Source organism: Ovis aries, chromosome 2, assembly GCF_016772045.2.
Source record: "Ovis aries strain OAR_USU_Benz2616 breed Rambouillet chromosome 2, ARS-UI_Ramb_v3.0, whole genome shotgun sequence".
In the NCBI taxonomy this organism is placed as follows: Eukaryota; Metazoa; Chordata; class Mammalia; order Artiodactyla; family Bovidae; genus Ovis; species Ovis aries.
In genome coordinates, this window is record NC_056055.1 from 223521756 (window position 1) to 223542589 (window position 20834).

Below are 20834 nucleotides of genomic sequence, written 5' to 3' on the forward strand. Positions count from 1 at the left end.
GCCTGACAGGTACAAGGCTCTTCAAAATGACGAACGGAAAACTACCTGAAATACTCCACTCAAGGAGGAAGAGGCCACCCAGGTTGCAGACGGCTGTGACGTGGCCTCTGACTAAAAGCCAGAAATTAAAGTGAGTTACCACTTGCGTGCCACCACTGAGGTATTCTTTCATACGTCACTATTAAGAAGCAGGGCTGACCTGGAGCTCTCGGTCCCTGTCCTCTTCAAGCTGTTGGGATTGCGGATGAGTTTGTCCAGCATGTTGACAATCTGCCCAAATTTTGGCCTGTCGCTCCTCTCCTTCTGCCAGCAGTCTAGCATCAGCTGGTGGAGCGCTATGGGACAGTCCATTGGAGGGGGCAGCCGATAGCCTTCCTCGATGGCTTTAATCACCTAGCAAAAAAAAAAAAAACCCACAGAATGGTATGTTAGTTTGCCAGGCAATCTGTTGTTAGAGGTTTACCCTCCTGCTCAGCAAGTTGCCTGTCCATTAAGCTGCCAGCAAGCTTGAGCATGGGAATGGCTCCAATTCTTTCACAGAAGCCAGAGCTGGACCTGAGAATTGCTGGCAGCAGGGCAGGGAAGCCAGCTGTTGCTATGAGGGCAGGCAATACCCATCAGGAACTCCAAAGTGAAGATGCATCAGGGTTCCAAGGTGGTTAGAACCCAATCAGACCAACTACATGGTATTGGCCTGGCCCCCAGAGACCCAAGGGCAATGACCTTCTCTGTTCTTCTATCAGCTAAATGATCTTAGCAAAAGGGATTCTAGCTTAGTTAAAGGCTTTAAAGACATTCCTTAGGATGCCTCCAAAATGCAAGTCCTTTTGCTTCACTTTAAGCCTGTGTCCTCTTTTATTTATTTATTTATTTATTTATTTTGGCCACACTGCATAAGAGGCAGAATTTTAGTTCCCTGCCCGGGGATGGAACCCACACCCCTTGAAGCATATCTTAAACACTGGACCATGAGGGAAGTCCCATGTCTATGTCCTCTTGCTCAGACAGCTGATGGGTCAATATCAGAGCCCATCTTCCAGTTCAGAAGACACTACTTCTCTGAATTAGCACATTCTTCAGCTCCTCCAGATGCCCCACCATTTTTACTTTGGGAAGACCAAAATACATAATTTATCAATTCTGTGTCTCTTTCTTGGTCTCAGCTGATCCTGCTAAAGGTGCTAATAGCTAGATTAAAAAATATAAAAATAATAATTTAAAAACCTTTTTTGGGGGATTTATATTTTAAGGGGACCCTGACACATCTAAGGAAGGCAATTATAATGGTATGTGACAATTGCCACCCATAATTCTGACTTTTCTAATTATCTTCACAGATATTACAATATTTTTCTCATTGACTCTTCTCTAAACCCCTGTTCTTCAGGGTGTGATTCCCAGTAACAATGATGGTAAGCCTCCTGCCAAAGTTAAAGAGGGGAATTATTTCTTAATTTCTTGGCTACTCATAAGCTTTGTTTATTAGTATTCTATATGATTCTGGAGGTACTTTTGTTTGAGGATGTTTAAAAGTTTTATTTGTTTTAAAATCAGTCCTCCCCCACTCCCCCAAAATGATAGTTCCTAGTGAAACTGGCTCTGGCTGTAGCGACGAGTTCCCCTGTGGTGCGTCGATTACTGCTCAATGATCAGCCTTCAACAGAAAATAATCAATTCAGTTGGGTCCAGTTTCTATACAGCAGTATTCTGTGGTTCTTTTTAACCAGGATACTGTTTCCATGTAACAATTATCTTCTGATTTATTAAGCCCTCTGAATCCTTTTCTCCCATGTATTTTTGCCAACCTTCTACCATATTAATCTTAATTTACTCCTTCTAAAGCAGACTTCTATATGCTAATTTACTGAACATGCTTCTATTTATTTCTGGCAATGATATTAGGTCAGTTTGATCCTTTGACTTTCTTTTATCTTTCCAGGTGCATGGTGTTGACTCTAGACTTGATGAAAACATTTTACATTGAATTGATGGGAATGTGAGCAACACTGGGCTGACGCCAGGTGAACACAATTTGTTATAAACCCTCAGACTACTTAGTATTCTTTCACTAGCTTCCTACCCACTGCCAGCTTGGAAGATGGCTTGTGGGTGAACAAAGCATATTTTCTCAGTTTACTGCTAAATGTTTGGGGCTGGGGGCTGGGGGGAAAGAGATGATTAAAACAAATTTGATGAAAAACTTGATAAATTTAACATATTTTTAACAGTTACTTTGACTCCATTCACCATATGCCAAATGAATTCTCCCATGAAAGTAATTCTCCAGTTACATTTCCTATTGATTGCTGTTCTACACAGACTCAACACAGAGAAATACATGTGAATAATAGATCAATAATATTTGTGAGGGTGAATCGGCTTCAGATGCTTTTACATGGATAAAGGCAGACAACTAAAAGTTTAAAACAATGAAATTGTTTTAATATAATACGGAAACTGTCAAAACTAAGTCTTAAAATATTTATTTAGGGTGGGAAAAATGACATCTTTAGATATTCTGCTTTTATGAGCACTTGGCTGCTGCTCTCAACTGAAATAAACACAAGCGTAAAACATACAATAATTAAATAAGTAAATACAGACACTATTCCCTCTTTGAGGGCTTCTCTGGTGGCTCAGTAGCAAAGAATCCAGCTGCCAATGCAGGAGATGCAGGTTAGTTCCCTGGGTTGGGAAGATCCCCTTGAGAAGAAAATTGCAACCTACTCTAGTATTCTTGCCTGGGACATCCCATAGGCAGAGGAGCCTGGTGGGCTACGATCCATGGGGTTGCCAAACAGTCAGACACAACTTAGAGACTAAACAACAACAAACCCCTTCTTCTAGGTTGTTGGCCTTTGTTTCTCTGCATGTCTCTTACTCAAAGCCAAATGTTACTACAAGAAAGGTAGTTGAAGGTGTCTTCATAATCACATCAAACAGTAGATTACACACTGCTCACTTTCGTAGTCTGTCTCTGTGAGAGTTGGACTATAAAGAAAGCTGAGAGCCCACGAACTGATGCTTTTGAACTGTGGTGTTGGAGAAGACTGTTCAGAGTTCCCTGGACTGCAAGATCAAATCATTCAATCCTAAAGGAAATCAGTCCTGATTATTCATTGGAAGGACTGATGCTGAAGCTGAAGCTCCGATACTCTGGCCACCTGATGTGAAGAACTGACTCACTAGAAAAGACCCTGATGCTGGGAAAGATTGAAGGCAGGAGGAGAAGGGGACGACAGAGGATGAGATGGTTGGATGGCATCACCGACTCGATGCACATGAATTTGAGCAAGCTCTGGCAGGTGGTGATGGACAGGGAGGGCTGGCATGATGCAGTTCATGGGGCCTCAATGAGTCAGACACAACTGAGTGACTGAACTGAACTGAACTGAGTCTGTCTCCAATCTGTAATTATCTATCAGTTATGCTAGCTGTTGTCTTTCTTCCTATTTGTTATGAACCTTCCTTTATAATTTATAGGTACTACAGTATCAACACTACCATTCCTCTTAATCTGGTCAGAGAATTCTTTTTGCCCCATTGGACACAGAGTACATTAGCTTCTGTATTGCTCTAAACATTCTACTGATTAAGCAACCAGCATCCTACTTCTTGAGTGCACCTGGTTTTTCACTTAATTGCCAAGGTTTTGCAACATCCTGTTGTTTCAAGACAAGGCAAATGGTCAGGTAACATTCCACTTCAGAGAAAATTTAAAAAAAAAAAAAAACCACACACCATTTCTAAAATAGCTTTTATTAATGAATTGAGTATCACCCATTTGTAAACACACTAGATGCTAATATTTCACCTCACCCAAAAATATTAGGAAAGTTTTAAAAATGACCATTTTATTTTGCTCTGATTTCCAACCCTTCTAGAACTAATACTTTCCTAGAAATAGCTAGTAAGTGTCCTAAGAAGACCCCCCTGGTCTAGGTTTTTGTTTTTGTTTTTTCTTCTTTCTCACTGGAGATGTTTGTAATTAAATTCTATTACTCTGGAATCTTATTAGTGTCATTATTGAATGCTTTTCTAAAATTGCAGGCACTGTGGATACTCCCATACGAAGTAGTCCAGATGGTACATTTAAAGGGATGTGCATAATTTACAAAGGGTCATTTAGTGAAGCTTTATTTTAGAGTCCTCAAGGGGCAAGCTCTAATTACAATTTTGCCAGCTTTAAAATATTCAGTAGTTTTCTTCCAATAAAACTTTCATGTCAATTTCACTGACTATGAAATGCGTTTTTCATATATCCCTGCATTTTCTTACCACTCAAAGTTTAATTTTGTTTCAGTATGAACTTGCAAGCTAACCAAGTAAAAATACTGTCCCATATCACTAATCAGTTGAGCTATGCATCTATCTGTCTATCAGTCTATCTCCCACACTATACTATTAAGGCTTTGTAGTTTTGGTCCTTGAAATCAATGACCAGAAGTTTTAGCTAGATTACTAGACACATTTGTATTAAGACCCTGGAGTTTAATGTATCAGTTCACACTCAACACTTACTCCATCATGTGGTAACATGAAAGTGAAAGTGAAGTCGCTCAGTCGTGTCTGACTCTTTGCGATCCCATGGACTGTAGTCTACCAGGCTTCTCTGTCCATGGGATTTTCCAGGCAAAAGTACTGGAGTGGGTTGCCATTTCCTTCTCCAGGGGATCTTCCTGACACAGGGATTGAACCCAGGTCTCCTGCATTGCAGGCAGACGCTTTACCCTCTGAGCCACCAGGGAAGCCCATTAATATGAAACTTCCTGCATCTCAAAAAACATATCTTTCAGAACATAAAGACTCACATCTTGATTGGACATGTCCCAATAAGGTCTCTCTCCATAGGACATCACTTCCCACATAACGATCCCGTAGCTCCATACATCACTTGCAGATGTGAATTTACGATAGGCAATTGCTTCTGGTGCAGTCCACCGGATAGGAATCTTGCCACCCTGTGAACATCCAAGCTCTAGATTATTCCCCAAGTATACTGATGTGCCCTTTTAGTTTCTGAATGTTATTACTGTGTGCCAAGCAGGACAACAACATTCCTGAGATAGCTTTCCAAACAATCAAAAGATACTCACTTGTTTATTCTAAATAAAATGTTCCAGATTGAGACAGTTCTCATATGTTTTCTTAAGTTATGGGGAAGTAAACAACTAATCTCCTTAATTATTTTTTTAAAAGCCAACCTATTATCTGGGCTCTGCTTAAGGCAATACTATAGTGGAAAGGATATTTTAAGTTTTACAAAATACACATTATCTGTGGTGTATACCAATGAATGTGCAGCTGACAGTAATTTTGACTTCTTGTTGGATTCTCTTACCCAGCAGCACAAAACCAATACTTAGTACTGCTTCAGAAATCATGAACTAAGGAATTTAAATATGAATATTTCTATATACTCCATTGTCATCCAATTCTGACAGAACATAAGAAACATGCCTAACTTAGCTAGAAGATAATTTGTTGAACAGGCTCTTAGAGGAAGTCAGATAGTACCAGATGCTAGAGCCATTACTGATTTTAATGGAGGGAGGGCAGGATTTTGATTATTTAATTTTCTAAAAAGACACCTGCAAAAATGGTAAAGCAATTGAATATCACCCCCCCCCCAAAAGCTTAAAAGTCTCAAATGTCTCTTCTTGATTATGCTTATGTGCAAGGTATTTTTAACGGAGTTTCAAATTTCTTAGGGTTCCATCTGGGGAAATTAATTCAACTTTAATTCAGACCCTTAAACTGTTCAAGAGGACATCATTTAAAAGTCTTCTTTGCTTCATTAGGGCTACTAAAGAGGGCAATAAACTGTACCATAAATTTCATTGATTCGCTATACTTTACACTGTTATTACATTTATGCTTGTTCCATGCAGTGAGACACTTGTCCTGCCTTCCTTAAATATTTTGGCTATATAAATGTATCATTCAAGAAGCTTCTTTGTACTTTCCTTTCTCCAACTACTGGGTGGGGGGGAGGGTGGGGAATAAAAAGTCTTTAAAAAGTCTTTAGCATTGACAAAGGTGTATTCTTTCCTGAATGAATGGACTTAGAATTTTCAAGAAGGTATGTGTAAGAATCAAAACTACAGCCATAGAAATGGAACACTAGCAGGAAACATGCACACACACACACCAAACTATACCAAAATAAACCCCTAATGCTTACTATTACAGATGCAAAATGGTTAGCATTAAAGGAGGAAAATGGCTGGTCTGCCTCATGTTGATTTTACCAGTGTCAGCCCTAATGGCCAATGACTTTTATGATTCTGTGTTTATTCCATTAGTATCTTATATTCAGATTGTCCAGCTAAGATAGCAAAGCCATTAACTGTATACTGATAACTCTTCACCATGCCTTAATCCCAGCTTATCTACTAGTAGTAAAATGCAGGCCATTAGATACTGGGAAACCTTGTGTAGTGTAAATGTTTTATAAATCCTGTATATACATTCTCAGATTCGGTAGGCAGCTGACTAGAAACATTGTTCTGTCTTGTTTAAAATAAGATTAAAAAAAAAAAAAAAAAACAAAGAAAAGGAACCACATATAAAATCTAAAACAAACTAACTGGAAGAAAGGAAGGGAGCAAAGTAGATTAAGTGTGAAAAAATACAACAATGTGATGCTCTAAATTGTGATCATACATCTAGAGCGTATTTCAAAATTTCCCTTCGAAACATGGTTTTAAAAGGGATGCATGGCTATGAAGAGGCTCTGAAGGATGAAGTAACTTATAAATATCATAAAGGGCTTAAACATCAAGTGAGAGGAACAGTTTCATTAGAGTCAAAGCTCAGAGGTCACAAATCCTTCTTACCCTGGTGGTATATGCTGCTTCCGGATCGTCCTCTAGCACTCGGGACATGCCAAAATCAGACACTTTGCAGACGAGGTTGCTATTGACCAGAATATTCCGTGCAGCCAGGTCTCGATGGACATAGCTCATATCAGATAAATACTTCATCCCAGACCCAATGCCACGAAGCATGCCCACCAGCTGAATGACCGTAAATCTGCCATCATTCTTCTGCAGAGGAAAGGAATGGTACAATCTCATTAACATTAAGCCTAATTAATTTTCATGAAGCATTTATTACTTGGATCTTTTTTGATATCTGTATCCGCTGTGCAGTGAAATTCAATACGATTTCCGGGCCTTTTGGACCAAAGTCACTAATTCATGGGTAGAGTATGAGCAAGGAGCTGGGTTTGCTTCCTGTGATGGATGGAAATTATCCAACGGTAATGAATCTATGGCTCCAACAGCCCACAATACAAAAATAAATCAAATGCTATCCTCCTTGAATATGGACTAGTAAAGAGCCTTTAAAAATCACATCGTTCTCTCTTTCTCCTCGTCTTCCTCTGCCCCATTAAAAAAGGTCTGTGTACAACCAAACAGAACACACATTCAGAGTGTGTTAGAGTTTTCTAAATACCAACATTCTTGGGTTTAATATAAAGTAGTTACATACCCTGAGGAATGCATCCAAGGAGCCATTCTCCATGTACTCTGTTATGATCATTACTGGTTTACCTAGAGTTTCCAGAAAGAAAAACACAAAACCCTTGATGAGCACTGCAGTTAATGAGATAAAAATGGGCTGTGCACAATTTTCCTGCCAAGACACCTGTCTTGTGCGATCTAATTTAATTAAAACAAGCCAAGCTTATGCCTCAGCTGTGGGGAGCTAGGAATGAAATATTAAAAGGACGAGTAGGTTTAAATTCCATCTGGAACGTTAACCCTTTGGGTAGCTTGTTGACAAGGTCTTTAACTAAAGTGGCCTCCAGTACCCAGGGGCATGTGATGAGTATTTGCTCTCTCAACCAAATGGAGAAGAAGATAAATGATCCATTTAAAGGAAAAAAAAATCTTTAGGATAATTAATTAATTTTGCCCCAGAAGAGACAAGTGTGCAATGCTGAAAGAATCAATGAACAGAGAAAGGCTGTTTTTTGTTTTTTTTTTTTTTTTAACTTATTTAGAGAAACCCAAGTTTCCAGGAGCAGTAGCTATGCTGAATACTTCATTACCTGGAACCCATCTTAAAGCTCAAGCATGTACAATCTTAGCTTTCCCCCCTGCCTCACTCAGGTCAGGGACTATAGCCTTTCTTTTCCCTTTTCCTATCTATCAATACACTGTCTATCTGCTTCTTTAAGATGCCAACCTCAGCAGCAGCAACAACATCACAGGAAAGGGTCAATAAGTGGTTTCATCTTAGCAACATCCCAGTCCCCTTTGTAAGCAAAGAAATCAAAATGATTTTAAGGTTTGGAGATGTGGGACACACTTTCTCTTTCATTTTCTTTCTGAGGACCTAAGGAAATAAGGATGGTTCTTCAGTTTCTTAATCCCTGGCAATGGACTCAAGGTCTGAAGTTCCTTCTTCCTAAAGTTACTTGTAGGGTCACAAAGACTCAGACATGACTGACTTTCACTTTCACTTTTTCTTTTATGGGAGTGAAGAGGGAATCGAAAGTAAATCTTTGATATTTTACTAAGGCTGGGGTAAAGCTGGAGAAGGCAATGGTACCCAACTCCAGTACTCTTGCCTGGAAAATCCCATGGACAGAGGAGCCTGGTAGGCTGCAGTCCATGGTGTAGCTAGGAGTCGGACATGACTGAGTGACTTTGCTTTCACTTTTCACTTTTATGCACTGGAGAAGGAAATGGCAACCCACTCCAGTGTTCTTGCCTTGAGAATCCCAGGGACGGGGGAGCCTGGTAGGCTGCCGTTTATGGGGTCGCACAGAGTCAGACACGACTGAAGCGACTTAGCAACAGCAGCAGCAGCAGCAGGGGTAAAGCAAAGAGAATAAAAGAGAGTCCCTGGAAGGAAAATAAAATATTAGTTTGATAAATGAAACTAATTTTTGACTTATCAAAAATACTCATTGTTGTCCTTGTGGTTATGACTTAATCATGGAAACTGGACTGGGATGTGTCATTGCCAGAAAGTCCCCAGAATTATTCTAAACGGATACATTTTCACCCTAACTCTATCAAATTAGACTCTCTACTGGCATAGGGAAAGGGTATATGTCTTCATTTCAAAGGCCAAATTTTAGAAGGGCAGAAGTTTTTAATATCAGTGAAGCCCTATTTATCAATTTGTTTTTGGGATATGCATTGGGTGTTGTGCCGAAGAAATCTTTCTAAGGCAAGTATGTTGAATTAGGAAACAACACCTTGGACATTTTATTTATAGGGGATGAAGGAAAGCAGACAGAAGCAGCAGGAATCTCGGTGTAAAGGATGAATAAAACCACTTCTAATCTATTTGCCCTTGGCTGCTGGGAGAGGTCCCTAACTGCCTTGCCATCCTCCATCATATAAATAGGAAGCCTGAGTCCTTAGACTCACTGATCCTCTATATCCATGACCACACAGAACAAATGCATCTAAATGAGTTTTAATGAACCTGCCTCGATCAAATGCTACTTTGTCAACTCGTGAGAAAGGGTGATCCCCCTGGAGGTACATTAATACCTACTTCCTTTTCACCAGGCCCCTCTGGAAATGTGGGGAAGAGAGCACCAGGTTCTAAAGAGAGGCGGGTAGTGGTGAGAATTTATAGTCTCTGACCATTTACAAAGTTACTCAAGGAACTCAGACTCTCACTTCGCCTTTTCACCCTTACACCTCCCTAATCTGACAGTTGGCATCATCTTCACAATTTTTCTACATTCCTTTTCCTGTTTATTGAAAGTATCCATTTGTCAGAATCTATGAGCGCTACAAGACAAATAAAGATGAGTGTCTGCATCGGCACAGAGGGGCTTATAAAATGGTTCCTGGTTGGACTCCTGGGTGGAGGCATACCCATCCCCAGAACAGGCAGGGATGCCGTGGGGAAGGGAGAGGTGGGAGGGGAGGAGTGGGGGAAGGGGATAGCTCCTCTGGTGGAAATTTTAAATCATTTTAATTCATTGACAACTGCATTATGCAAATGCATCCAGTCATTTATAACAGTTACAGCTGTAATAGCTACGGGTTTTAGAGAGGCGCAGTGGGATTTTAGCACAAAGATCCCCTGTTTCTTCTCTCTTCTGCAGAGGTGCTACAAAAATCACTGTCTGCCCCAGCAAAAACACCCCAAGCTGAACAGAGCCTCCTTGTGAGAAAATGGACCTGCAGAAGTATTTAAAGGGAATGTTATCTTTTAATTAAAGAAGTGAAGGGCTCCGGGCAAGCCCAGAGGCCACAGGCTACAAAAAAAAAAAAAAAAATCCTGTCTGTAAAACTAATCTTAAAAAGCAAATAGAGCTATTCTATGCTAATTATAGCCTTCACCTTAGGTGGAAAATTATATACCCTTAGCACCAAGGTTCCTTTTTTAAAGGATTCCAAAGCTGGGGGAAAGATGTACTTCTTAAGACATAACAGTACCAGTTAACACTTGTGTTTTTGTTTTTTTTTTTAATTGGCTATATAAGCATTATGCCATACACCCTAAATATTTCATTCAAAATAACCTTATAATGCAAGTTCTATTTTTGTCTCTATTTTACAGATGAGGAAACTGAGAGCTTGAGCAACCAGTCAAGACCTCACAATTTACTAGCAGAAGATGGTGTGCAAATCTTTGGTCACTAGGCCAAAGAGACTCAAAGGGTGGTCCCAGGGACTACAGAGTGGCTGACCTTGAGCTCTTTAGATCGTGAGCTCATGGGCCCCTAACCACTGAATCAAACCTCTGAGGATGAGGTCCAGGAAAGTGTTTCAGTGAGTTTTCCAGAAATCTGATGGATGAAGTATGAGGACCGCTAAATGAATGTATATTTTCCGTGACTTTCTAGTAATTCCTTATTTTCCCTGCCTAAAGATTGTGTACCCTTGCACGTTATTTACCTCTTTGCCCCAGACCTAATGTCCAATGTTTATACTCCGCTTTTCCCAGGCACCTGGAATCAAATGGTACACTGGCTTCCTGGAGACATAGCCCCAGGCTTACACGATCCTTGACTTGTAGTAACTGTAGTAGGTACTAAGACTTCTGGAATATAGCCATTTTCAATAGGAACCATTTCACCTGCCTTGTTCATGTGGTGCTTTATAAGTGGGTCTTAGCCAGCCTTACAGATGTATTCAGGGTTTGCTTCGCAAAATGCATCTGTTGAGCTGTGTCGTATTTTAACTGAAGCGTGGTTCACGGGCTCAGCGAATGCTAATGGACTAAAAAAAGGAAGGTTCAACCAGGTGTTACTGGAAATAGGTGCTGAACTGCAACTGCCATAAATCAGGCCGAGCAGACAAGCAAATCCCCCAATATAACAGAATTCCAGGATGCACTCCTCGCATCTGGAACCAAAGCTTCGAGCACAAGGTGTGGCGAAGTTCTCTAGTGTTTTATAGGAAAAGTACTTAAAATTTATTTTGCTTACCATCTGCTTGCGCCTACCCTGTGACAATCGGTTTGGTCTAGCAAACATTTGAAAGATGGCGAGGCATACTAAAAATCTGCAATATTAATTTTGCTAAAATCTCACACAAGCTGCTTTGGAAATAGAGTATCAGCCTACAGCACAGACCCATTTAGAACTGACTACAAGATTAATGACTTGTCCTGCACTGATTTCCTCCTATTAGCAATCAGTGGGTCTGTTCCATCTGTCATTTCCCTGGAAAGAAAATGTGTGTTTAATTTGCCAGTAACTTCTAACTTGGCTTTGTAAAGGGAGCGACCCACATACATTTGGTGACAACTCCTTCCAAGTGAATGATATTCGGGTGATCAAACTGTCCCATGATGCTGGCCTCGCTTAAGAAGTCCCTTCTCTGCTTGTCTGTATATCCAGCTTTCAGTGTCTTGATAGCCACATAGATTTCTCTTTTGCCAGGCACTTTGAGACGCCCACTGCATACTTCACCAAATTCACCTTTGAGAGAGAAAAAGAATTGACTCTGAACCAGAAACACATTAAAAGTAAAAGAATAATAGCCAGCATTTGTGAAGTGTTTATTACACACTGAGCACTGTGCTGGTGTTTTATGTAGATTAAGGAAATTTCAGGTACACAGCTATTTACATATATAGACACACACAGTATATTCATAAGCCTTTATATAATCCACATATATCTATATTTAATATTTACGAAGAAAACAGGCTTATAGATACAGACTTACCCACTCCTATGACTTTTTCAATCTTAATGCAGGATGCGTCGATTTCTTTGGCAAATTCTCGAACTGCTTGGTTGGGATCTTCATACGTAAAGGGATCCACGTAAGTTCTAACACCTGAGTAACAGACATGCAAAAGATTGGCAGAACACTTCTATTAGTGCATGCTAAGTTGCTTTAGTCGTGTCTGACTCTTTGTGACGCTACAGACTGTAGCCAGCCAGGCTCCTCTGTCTATGGGATTCTCCAAGCAAAAATTACTGGAGGGGGTTGCCATACCCTCCTCCAGGGGATCTTCCTGACCCAGGGATCGAACCTGCATCTCTTACATCTTTTGCATTAGCAGGTGGGTTCTTTACCACTAGCGCCACCTGGGAAGCCCGAACACTTTTCAGGAACCACTGATAAACTGAAATTCTCTGGATCTAAAAATACTCGGCACAGGAAAAGTTTTCTTAGCATGAAAAAAATAGCATAGGAAAATGTTTAAAGTCTCGCTCTATGTTTTGTTAGCAGGTAAACAAGAATTGTTTGCTACGTAAGAGGCTGTAGCTCTACAGAGTTCCTGGAATGCCTTCACACTTCAAGGATGACATTTTAAAAACCACCTATCCCACGGAGGGAAAGAGAGTCTCCGTAAGGGATTTGGAATGTGTTAGCTAAACATTGTTGTTCTGGGGACTTCCCTGGTGGTCCAGCGGTTAGGTTTCCACGCTTCCAGCGCAGGGGGTAAAGGTTTGATCTCTGGTTGGAGAACTAAGACTTCCGCAAGCCACGTGGCACAGCCAATAAATAAATAATTGAAAGCAACAAAAATGACTTTAAAAAATATATTGTCCCAATCAGCTGCTCAAGTCCTATGCACCATCTCCAGCTTTCTTCCCTTAGGGAAGATTCAGAAACTGTTTCAAACGGTCGGGCTACAAGGTGTCACATTTTGCCCATATCCACCAACAATTGATAACAGTAAACAAAATAAGCCTAGGTTAAATGGACAAGAGGGATAATTAATCTACTAGTGGATTTGAAAATGCAAACTCTATATTGGAGTTCCACTTTTATTCAGTTTTGGAAAGAAGGTGCTGTAAGTAAAGACACTGAATTTCACCTGGACACTTCTGTTGAAGAAAATACTGTAGCTGAATCATGAATGCTTTGAATACCAGGAAGGGTAATTCAGCCACACCCTACAGTCACTTGTAAGCTGAATTCAGAATGTGAGCACCTAGGCAGCCAGAAATGTCTGGGACAAGATGCATTAGAAATTAGTGGGGACTTTCCACTGGCATTCACACCTTGCCTTTCCCTTCTGGAGCTCCTGGAGCTTTGGGGCACTGAGAGGTATAGGATACAGGTATAGGATACAGGAAATCCCCTTGATTTCCCAAGACTGTCAGTTTTGTCCTCATCTCAAAGAAAAAAAAAATTATATCATTTTTGATATTAAAACTATATACTACATGCAAATGAGAAAGTGTGCTTTTAGCAAAGGAACAAGATGAACAAAGGGAAAATTACCGGATATCCCATGACCCTTCATCACTTGGTATGCTCTAGCCAAAAAAATCTTTCTCAAGATTATTCTTCCTGCCTTGCCCCCTGCTAACAAGGTAGCTATTAACCACTTGGTACTATTTAAATGAAAATTAGTTAAAATTAAATGAAATTAAAAATTTACTTCCTCATTCACGACTAGCTAATTTTCAAGTATCCTACAGTGTGTGGTCACTGGCTAATGAATTGGATGGTGCAGATAAAGACCTACCATCACATCAGCAAGTTCTAGTGGATGGTACTCCTGAAGAGTCACTAACCACTGTCCATCTCAGAGTCCTCTATCTTCCTCAAGTCATTCAATTCTTTGAATTTACTCTTTGGAGCCACTTGGAACATCAAAATAGCTAAAGTCTACTAAAGAAATATTGACAGTCTTGATTTCCATAGCACAAATTCTGCTGTGTGTGTTCAATTCCTTATTGTATTTGTCCCCCAAATTTTTACTTCAGAAAAATTGTTACCTGTTAAATCTTGCCACCAAGCTAGAAAACTGACCCAGCTACCAAAACTTTTTCAGGGTGGAGGGTAAAATAAGGGGAAAAAGCATTTAAGGAAATCCCCCAATCTCCATCTTTAATCTCACCTTAAACAAACACCAATCACCTATTTTAGTTAGATATGCTGAAGTATATTATTTGGATAATTCCATGAACAGAAAATAATATTAATAGCCAAATGAATATTATTTAGACATTTCTAAACTGAAAACACAAGAAATGCTCTAAAAATAAAATTACTTTTATCCCAATTTTCTGTACCTTGGTTCAAATGTTTCTCTTCATCTGCTTCTTGCTTTGCTTTACTGTATTTACTCCGTCTGTTAAAAGATAAAAAATATATATTTTTTCAGAAGCTGTAAACCACAAGTTCTTTGCTACCATAAGTCAGGTAGTATACACATTTCACAGATGAGAAAACTGAGGTTTATGGGAGGTAAAATAATAGGGTGAATAACTTGTCACCTTGATATTAACAGTAAACAATGGTTTCAAATACAAGCAGAGTCCAGAGTCTCTACTCTTAACCACAGTATTAAACTGAGGTGATAAAGCAAATATCTTATAATTAGAATTTTAAATCTTCAGGAGAAATTTATTGTATTGAAGATAGATTATAATTTACTGGCTAATTTCCCCACATATAATCTCCCTACTTAGTTTCTCTAAGTTTGGTATTGACATGTAAATAGTGCCACATTGAAAATGGCTAACTAACAAGGTCCTACTGGATAGCACAGGGAATTCTGCTCAATATTATGTGGCAGCCTGGATCAGAGGGGAGTTGGGGGAGAGTGAAACATATATATGGCTGAGTTCCTTTGCTGTCCACCTGAAGCTGTCCCAACATTGTTAATCGGCTATACTACAAAACAAAATAAAAAGTTAAATAAAAAATAAGTTTCCCTTGGTGAATTCTGCACAAGGCAATAATGGTCATTATGTGATAAGCAACAGTAAGCCCTGTTGCTTTCACCACAATAACCACTTCCACACACACACACACACACACACACACACACACACACACACACACCCTCATTATCTCATTATCATGTTATATGATATCCTTAAAACAATAGTTTTGTGGTTACTGGCTTCAATTGCTGCATACAAATTCCTAAATTATTAATGACAATTTAAGAGGTAAATATTTGCTTCATACTGGATTATATTCCTTAAGAGTTTGTAGACAATACTGCAAGAGTAAAAATAAGTTTCCATTTGTAGCTAATTCTTTTTTCTAGAAAACAGTGTATGGTCTTACAGTTGGCATTCTACTCTCAATGTCCCATAGGAGTGATATCTGACTTGGTTATAAAAAGTCTTGGGAAAAAGAAACGTTGAGTATATATAAAGCTTTAATCAGTAATCTTGATACATTATACATATACACAGGTGTCCATGTGTGCATGCTAAGTTGTCTTAGTCCTGTCCAACTCTTTGCAACCCTATGGATTGTAGCCCGTTAGGCTCCTCTGTCCATGGGATTTTCCAGGCAAGAATACTGGAATGGGTTGCCATGCCCTCTTCCAAAGGATCTTCTTGACCCAAGGATCGAACCCACATCTCTTAGGTCTCCTGCAGTGGTAGGTGGGTCCTTTACCACTAGCGCCACCTGGGAAGCCCCGTGTCTACAGGTAAATATATTAAATAAACTGGAAAATCAACTCAGTTGATGTTAGAGCTCTCTAAAGTTGGGAAATGAGACCACATTAGTGAATAAAATATGTGCATTTATGTTTCAGCCAAAAATGTCAAGTTTACATTGCAGTTTATAATCATCTTGTAATTTTCTTAGCTCTTTAAAAATGAGGTCAGTCAAGACTCTTACATATGTGGAAACTGAAGCTCTGTGGTGACAAAGGATTCCCTGATGGCCACGGAGGGTCGAAGCAGTGTGGTCCTGTCTGAATCCGATAACCTGAACCCCTGCACCTTGAACAAGCTGAGAAGGGCGGGATGATCATGGAAGAAAGAGGGCCACACAGACCAGAGAACAGCCCCATCACAGTCACATATCCCAGCTCCTCGCCCACATTCCTCTCCAAATTATCAGCAATGCAGGAACCAGCTCTGCAATCAGACCCTCGGAGCCTACAGATGTTTCTCTGCATGCATAATTCCCTTGCAAATAATAATACCTTGCCTTTTTACACTGCATTTAACTTTTCAAAGTGCTCTCATTACACATATTATCTCCTCCCCTAACTGTTTGTAAAGCAGGGACCAGCTTAGTAAACACAGACCTCAGACCTCTAGAAGTTACTAGAGTTCACTTCGAAGGCAAGTTGCTCAGTCTTAAATAACAGCTTGCATTTTCACTTTGCATTTAACCTTTAAAAGAACCTTCACATGTATTATCTCATTGCATCTTCTCAACAACCCTATGAAAGCAGTCCGGCAGACAGACACATGCTCAGTCCCACTGTACAGATGAGAACAATGGAGGCAGAGGGGCAAGCGTTCACCCATGACTCTCCAGCAAATACAGGAGTGTATCTGCCACATCCAGCTCACTGCCTCTCACAGTGGAGATGAAGTTACATGATGATATCTGGCGAGAGTTAATTATAAGTAATAGCACATTTCATATGAGTAAATCCACTTAAATTGGATTCCACTTGCTCTCAAAAGCCATCACTTCATCAAAGAAGCTAAACAGGTTTAAACAACCTGAAATCAGACGCTTGTATGAAAGATGTAGTTCCCTCCAAGCCTCCCCCCTTTCCTCTCCTTTTAAAGGAAATACAAGCATGTTAGGTCAGGGTCTTTGAAAACATTTTATGTCAGGGAAACTCGTGGCTAGGTCCCAAGGGTGTGATAGGGCCCTGCCAGCCCAGGAGATTGTATCTTATCAGAGCTCCTAAAAGCATTATCTAAAATTACAAGTATATCTTTTAAACCACTTTACATCAAGAATACTGATCTGAATTTCTTTCCTTTAAAGAAAAAGAAAAAAAAAAATGCATTGTGCAAAGAAGCTTTTCTCCCAACTTTAAATTGTCAGTGAGTTCGTCAAAAACCCTGATAGATACCAGAAGAAAGAACAGTCTCAAGAAGCCTAGGAATGCTGATTTCCATCAACACTTTCATGAAATCTGTGCAAAGCCAGAGGAAACGCAGAACGGCAAGAATCATTCATTACAAGGTTGACCTGCCTGTCCCTTCCTCATACTTCTAAACACAGAAGGAGGAAGTAAATTAGAAGAGAAGGTGTATTTTTAAAGAAACTTTACTTGGAGTGTTACTTGGAAAAGTCTCTAGAGGAGTACAAGGAATGCTGACAAAGAAACACAAGGATTACTGTTCAGGGGCTAATTGTAGCCTATTAGCTACTTAATAATACCTTGAAAACTAAAAAGCCTGAGTCCTGCTCTCCCTTTGTCACCTGATGACCCTTTCTCCTTTGGTTCGGGGTAGGACAATGCGTCCGTTATTGTCCAGAGAAAGAAAGCCCACTGGAGCTTATCACTGGGTCAGCCAGCCCACAGGAAACCACACCATCTAAAAGGGTTCGAAACTGACATCTGAGGCAGATCACCTGAATGACAGAAGGGAACCTTTGTGGAAGATTTTCTAATTATTGAGATGTGGGCAAGCTGATTAAACAAACAAACAAAAAACTGGTAAATAGGGGAGTGGTTTGTGAGTGAATGCTCCAGAAGGAAATACACCACCTTTCAACGAAGTTAAAGGGATTTGTCTGCAGGTGAAACTTTGAAAGCTGTGAATAAGCCCACTGGAATTGGGGTATTAACAGACAATGTCCAGGAACAGTAGGAGCCCCTGGTGCTGCCCCCACAACCAACATGTTGCTCCTGGCTCCTTGACTATCCCATAAAACCAACAGAATAGTAGAGGGAAGTGTGGCAGGGCCCAATATACAGCCCACTTTTATGAAAATACTAACTTCCCTGATCAAGTCAACAGATTTGATTGATGGGGTTCACTGTTCCAAAACTAATTAGCAAAAGGTAAGTAATTTATTCAGCTAAAGTGCAAATTAAAGAAGATAAAGCAATGTAATAACTAGCATGGCTCCAGGAGGACCCTTTCCAGTGTTTAACGGCATCACCCACGAAGATTCATCGAAGTCATCCTTCTTTTTCCCCTTCCTTAAGCTGTCATTGTTCCTGCACCAAATGATGGCTAAATGCTCTTCACAAGCAACATTTTGAAATGGGTGGAAGTGAACCGTACGATTGCACACAAATTGTTTAGAAATGTTCCCGCAGTACCATCTGCCCCCTAATTGTAGAAATTTACATGACTTCATCAGAGCCAATTTAGGCTAACATTTAAGTGTATTCATTCTTATGTGATCATAATATTCCAATTAGGACACCAGGAGAGATAGAGACTGAATGATAACTATTTTAGCATTATGAAAAGAGTTTCAGCTCCAAAGTGGAAAACTGTAACCTTCAGAATACAACACCAACTTGCAAAGTCTGACTTCTTAATAGCATGCATTAGAAACACATCAAATCACAGAACACAAATGTACCAACATCACATCGTGGAGAAGACTCCTGAAGCTCTGGTTCGCTACAAGTGTCAATGTTAGCATTTGATGTAGGTCTATTTTCCAGTTCAAAAGATATTAACATAATCTATCTAGACGCAATATTGGAAGTCAGGAGGGATGGACTCCTGTTCTGATCAAGCAACTAACTATCTGTGTGACCTTCTGTAGTTAACTGTTTAACCTCTTCTCCAGGCCTCAAATTCTTAATATACAAGATGCCAGCAATTTCGTACCCTGAGCCATCCGTGTCCCTCCTTTACAAATTGTGCCACAGCCATTTCATTTTTTTCTTAACATCAATTCATTACTGAACTTCGTTGGTGGTACATAGGATAAGAATCTGCCTGCCAATGCAGGGGACCCGGATTCCGTCCCTGGTCTGGGAAGATCTCAGATGCCTGGGAGCATTAAGCCCGTGCACCACAGAAGGCCCTGTGCCTAGAGCCCACGTGCTGCAACAAGGGAAGCCAGCGCAATGCAACCAAAGAGTGGCCCCACTCTGTGTAACTAGAGCAAGTCTGTGCACAGCAACGAAGACCCAGGGCAACCAAAAAAAAAAAAAAAAAAATCAATTCACTATTTTTCCTTTAATTCAGGTAAGAGGGGTACTTTATAACCCTAACATAGAGAGAAACCCAGCAGCACTAGCAATGATCAGAAGATCAGTATAAAAGCCACCTATGGCTGGTTATCAGGCAATACTTGTGTCTGATCACCAAACTGTCCTTTAGAAGAGAAGGGCTCGCCTTGCATTCTAGTCCTTTCTTAAAAGTGTTTCTCATACATACTAAACAAACAAACAAAAATACCATTTGGGGGAGACACACTAACCTAAAGCAACCTGAATTAAGACTATTCAGGACACCTCTGGAGGTAAACTGATGAAGTCATTAACAGAAAAGGGTGGGGGAAGTTGTCAGAGGAATTTAACATGGCCAGTCACTAGGATCATTAGTCCTGAGGCTATGACCTTACCACTGCATTTTATGATGTCATTGCTAACAGTCAAAAATCAATTTTAAAAGCAATAAAGTAGTTACACTGCGGCAACCACAAATGTACACCTACAGGAATATAAAGAAATGGTGCCATGTTGCCAATGGAATGTACATACGCAGTCTAGGAGAAGATTTCTAGGGACAACATCACATAAATATAAGAAATGCTGCACCTCTAACAACCCCAGATGGTAGATATAATTACATGCTCTGAAAAGCTGACAGAATCCTTAAATTATAACTTATATGATAAGTGACACAGGAAGACACTGACCAAAGATGCTTATTAAAAATGTAAGTTAACTTCCTCAACATAATGTGGATGGTAAAAACATATAATAGGTCTAAGTCAATGTATTCTGTATATCATTTTAAATAAATAAAACTTATAAACTTTGAAGTCTGATGCTTTCACTGAGATCCCCAAATTTTACATTTCCAAGTTGGTCAAAAGGAGAAAGTGGATCTTCTCATTGGAGAAATCAGAGATTAACTCTGATTTGCCTAAAGCTCAGGCTTCTCAGTATAAAGTAAACACAGTGAAATAAAAAACAATTGTTATATAGTTAAAAAAAAAAAAACTAGCAGGACGCTGGCTATGAGCCTGAGGACATTTTTTTTTTTTTAATGACAAAAACTAGCATTTTTTTTTTGAGCTAATCATGAGGACTAAAGTTTTTGTCACTGTGTGGGTCTCTGCTCATTCACATCTTTAACCTCCCCTGTCATCACAGGAGACACAAAGGTATAGGGAGTCACCGTATCAGCAGTAACATCTCTTGCATCCAAATTGCTATCGACCATCCAGGGCTTCCCTGGTGGCTCAGGTGGTAAAGAATCTGTCCGCAATGCAGGAGACCCAGGTTCGATCCCTGGGTTGGGAAGATCCCTTGGAGAAGGGAATGGCCACCCGCTCCAGTGTTCTTGCCTGGCGAATTCCATGAATAGAGTAGTCTGCCAAATGACAGTCCGTGGGATCACAAAGTGTCAGATCAACTGACCCCTTCTCTTTGCACCCGTGGCTGTAGGAGGCAAGAAGCAGCCCCATCCTTTTCCAGGCAAGGATGTTTTATCTGTTCCTTTCCCATATGGCTGA

At 40.0% G+C, this 20834-nt stretch overlaps 1 protein-coding gene across 4 annotated transcripts in view; it reads right to left on the reverse strand.

Moving 5' to 3' along the window:
• EPHA4 (EPH receptor A4) overlaps positions 1-20834 on the reverse strand; it is a 177115-nt gene that overhangs the window by 28626 nt on the left and 127655 nt on the right. For all 4 annotated transcript variants that reach the window (XR_009599651.1, XR_009599650.1, XM_060411342.1 and 1 more), the window contains exons 9-15: positions 14471-14529; positions 12159-12272; positions 11723-11908; positions 7498-7559; positions 6840-7049; positions 4812-4961; positions 200-393 (exon numbers count right to left, since the gene is read on the reverse strand). Coding sequence is in view for 2 of the 4 variants with exons in the window: in XM_060411342.1 (XP_060267325.1) it covers positions 200-393; positions 4812-4961; positions 6840-7049; positions 7498-7559; positions 11723-11908; positions 12159-12272; positions 14471-14529 (975 nt within the window). In the remaining 2 variants the exon portion in view is untranslated. The remainder of the gene's footprint in view (positions 1-199; positions 394-4811; positions 4962-6839; positions 7050-7497; positions 7560-11722; positions 11909-12158; positions 12273-14470; positions 14530-20834) is intronic.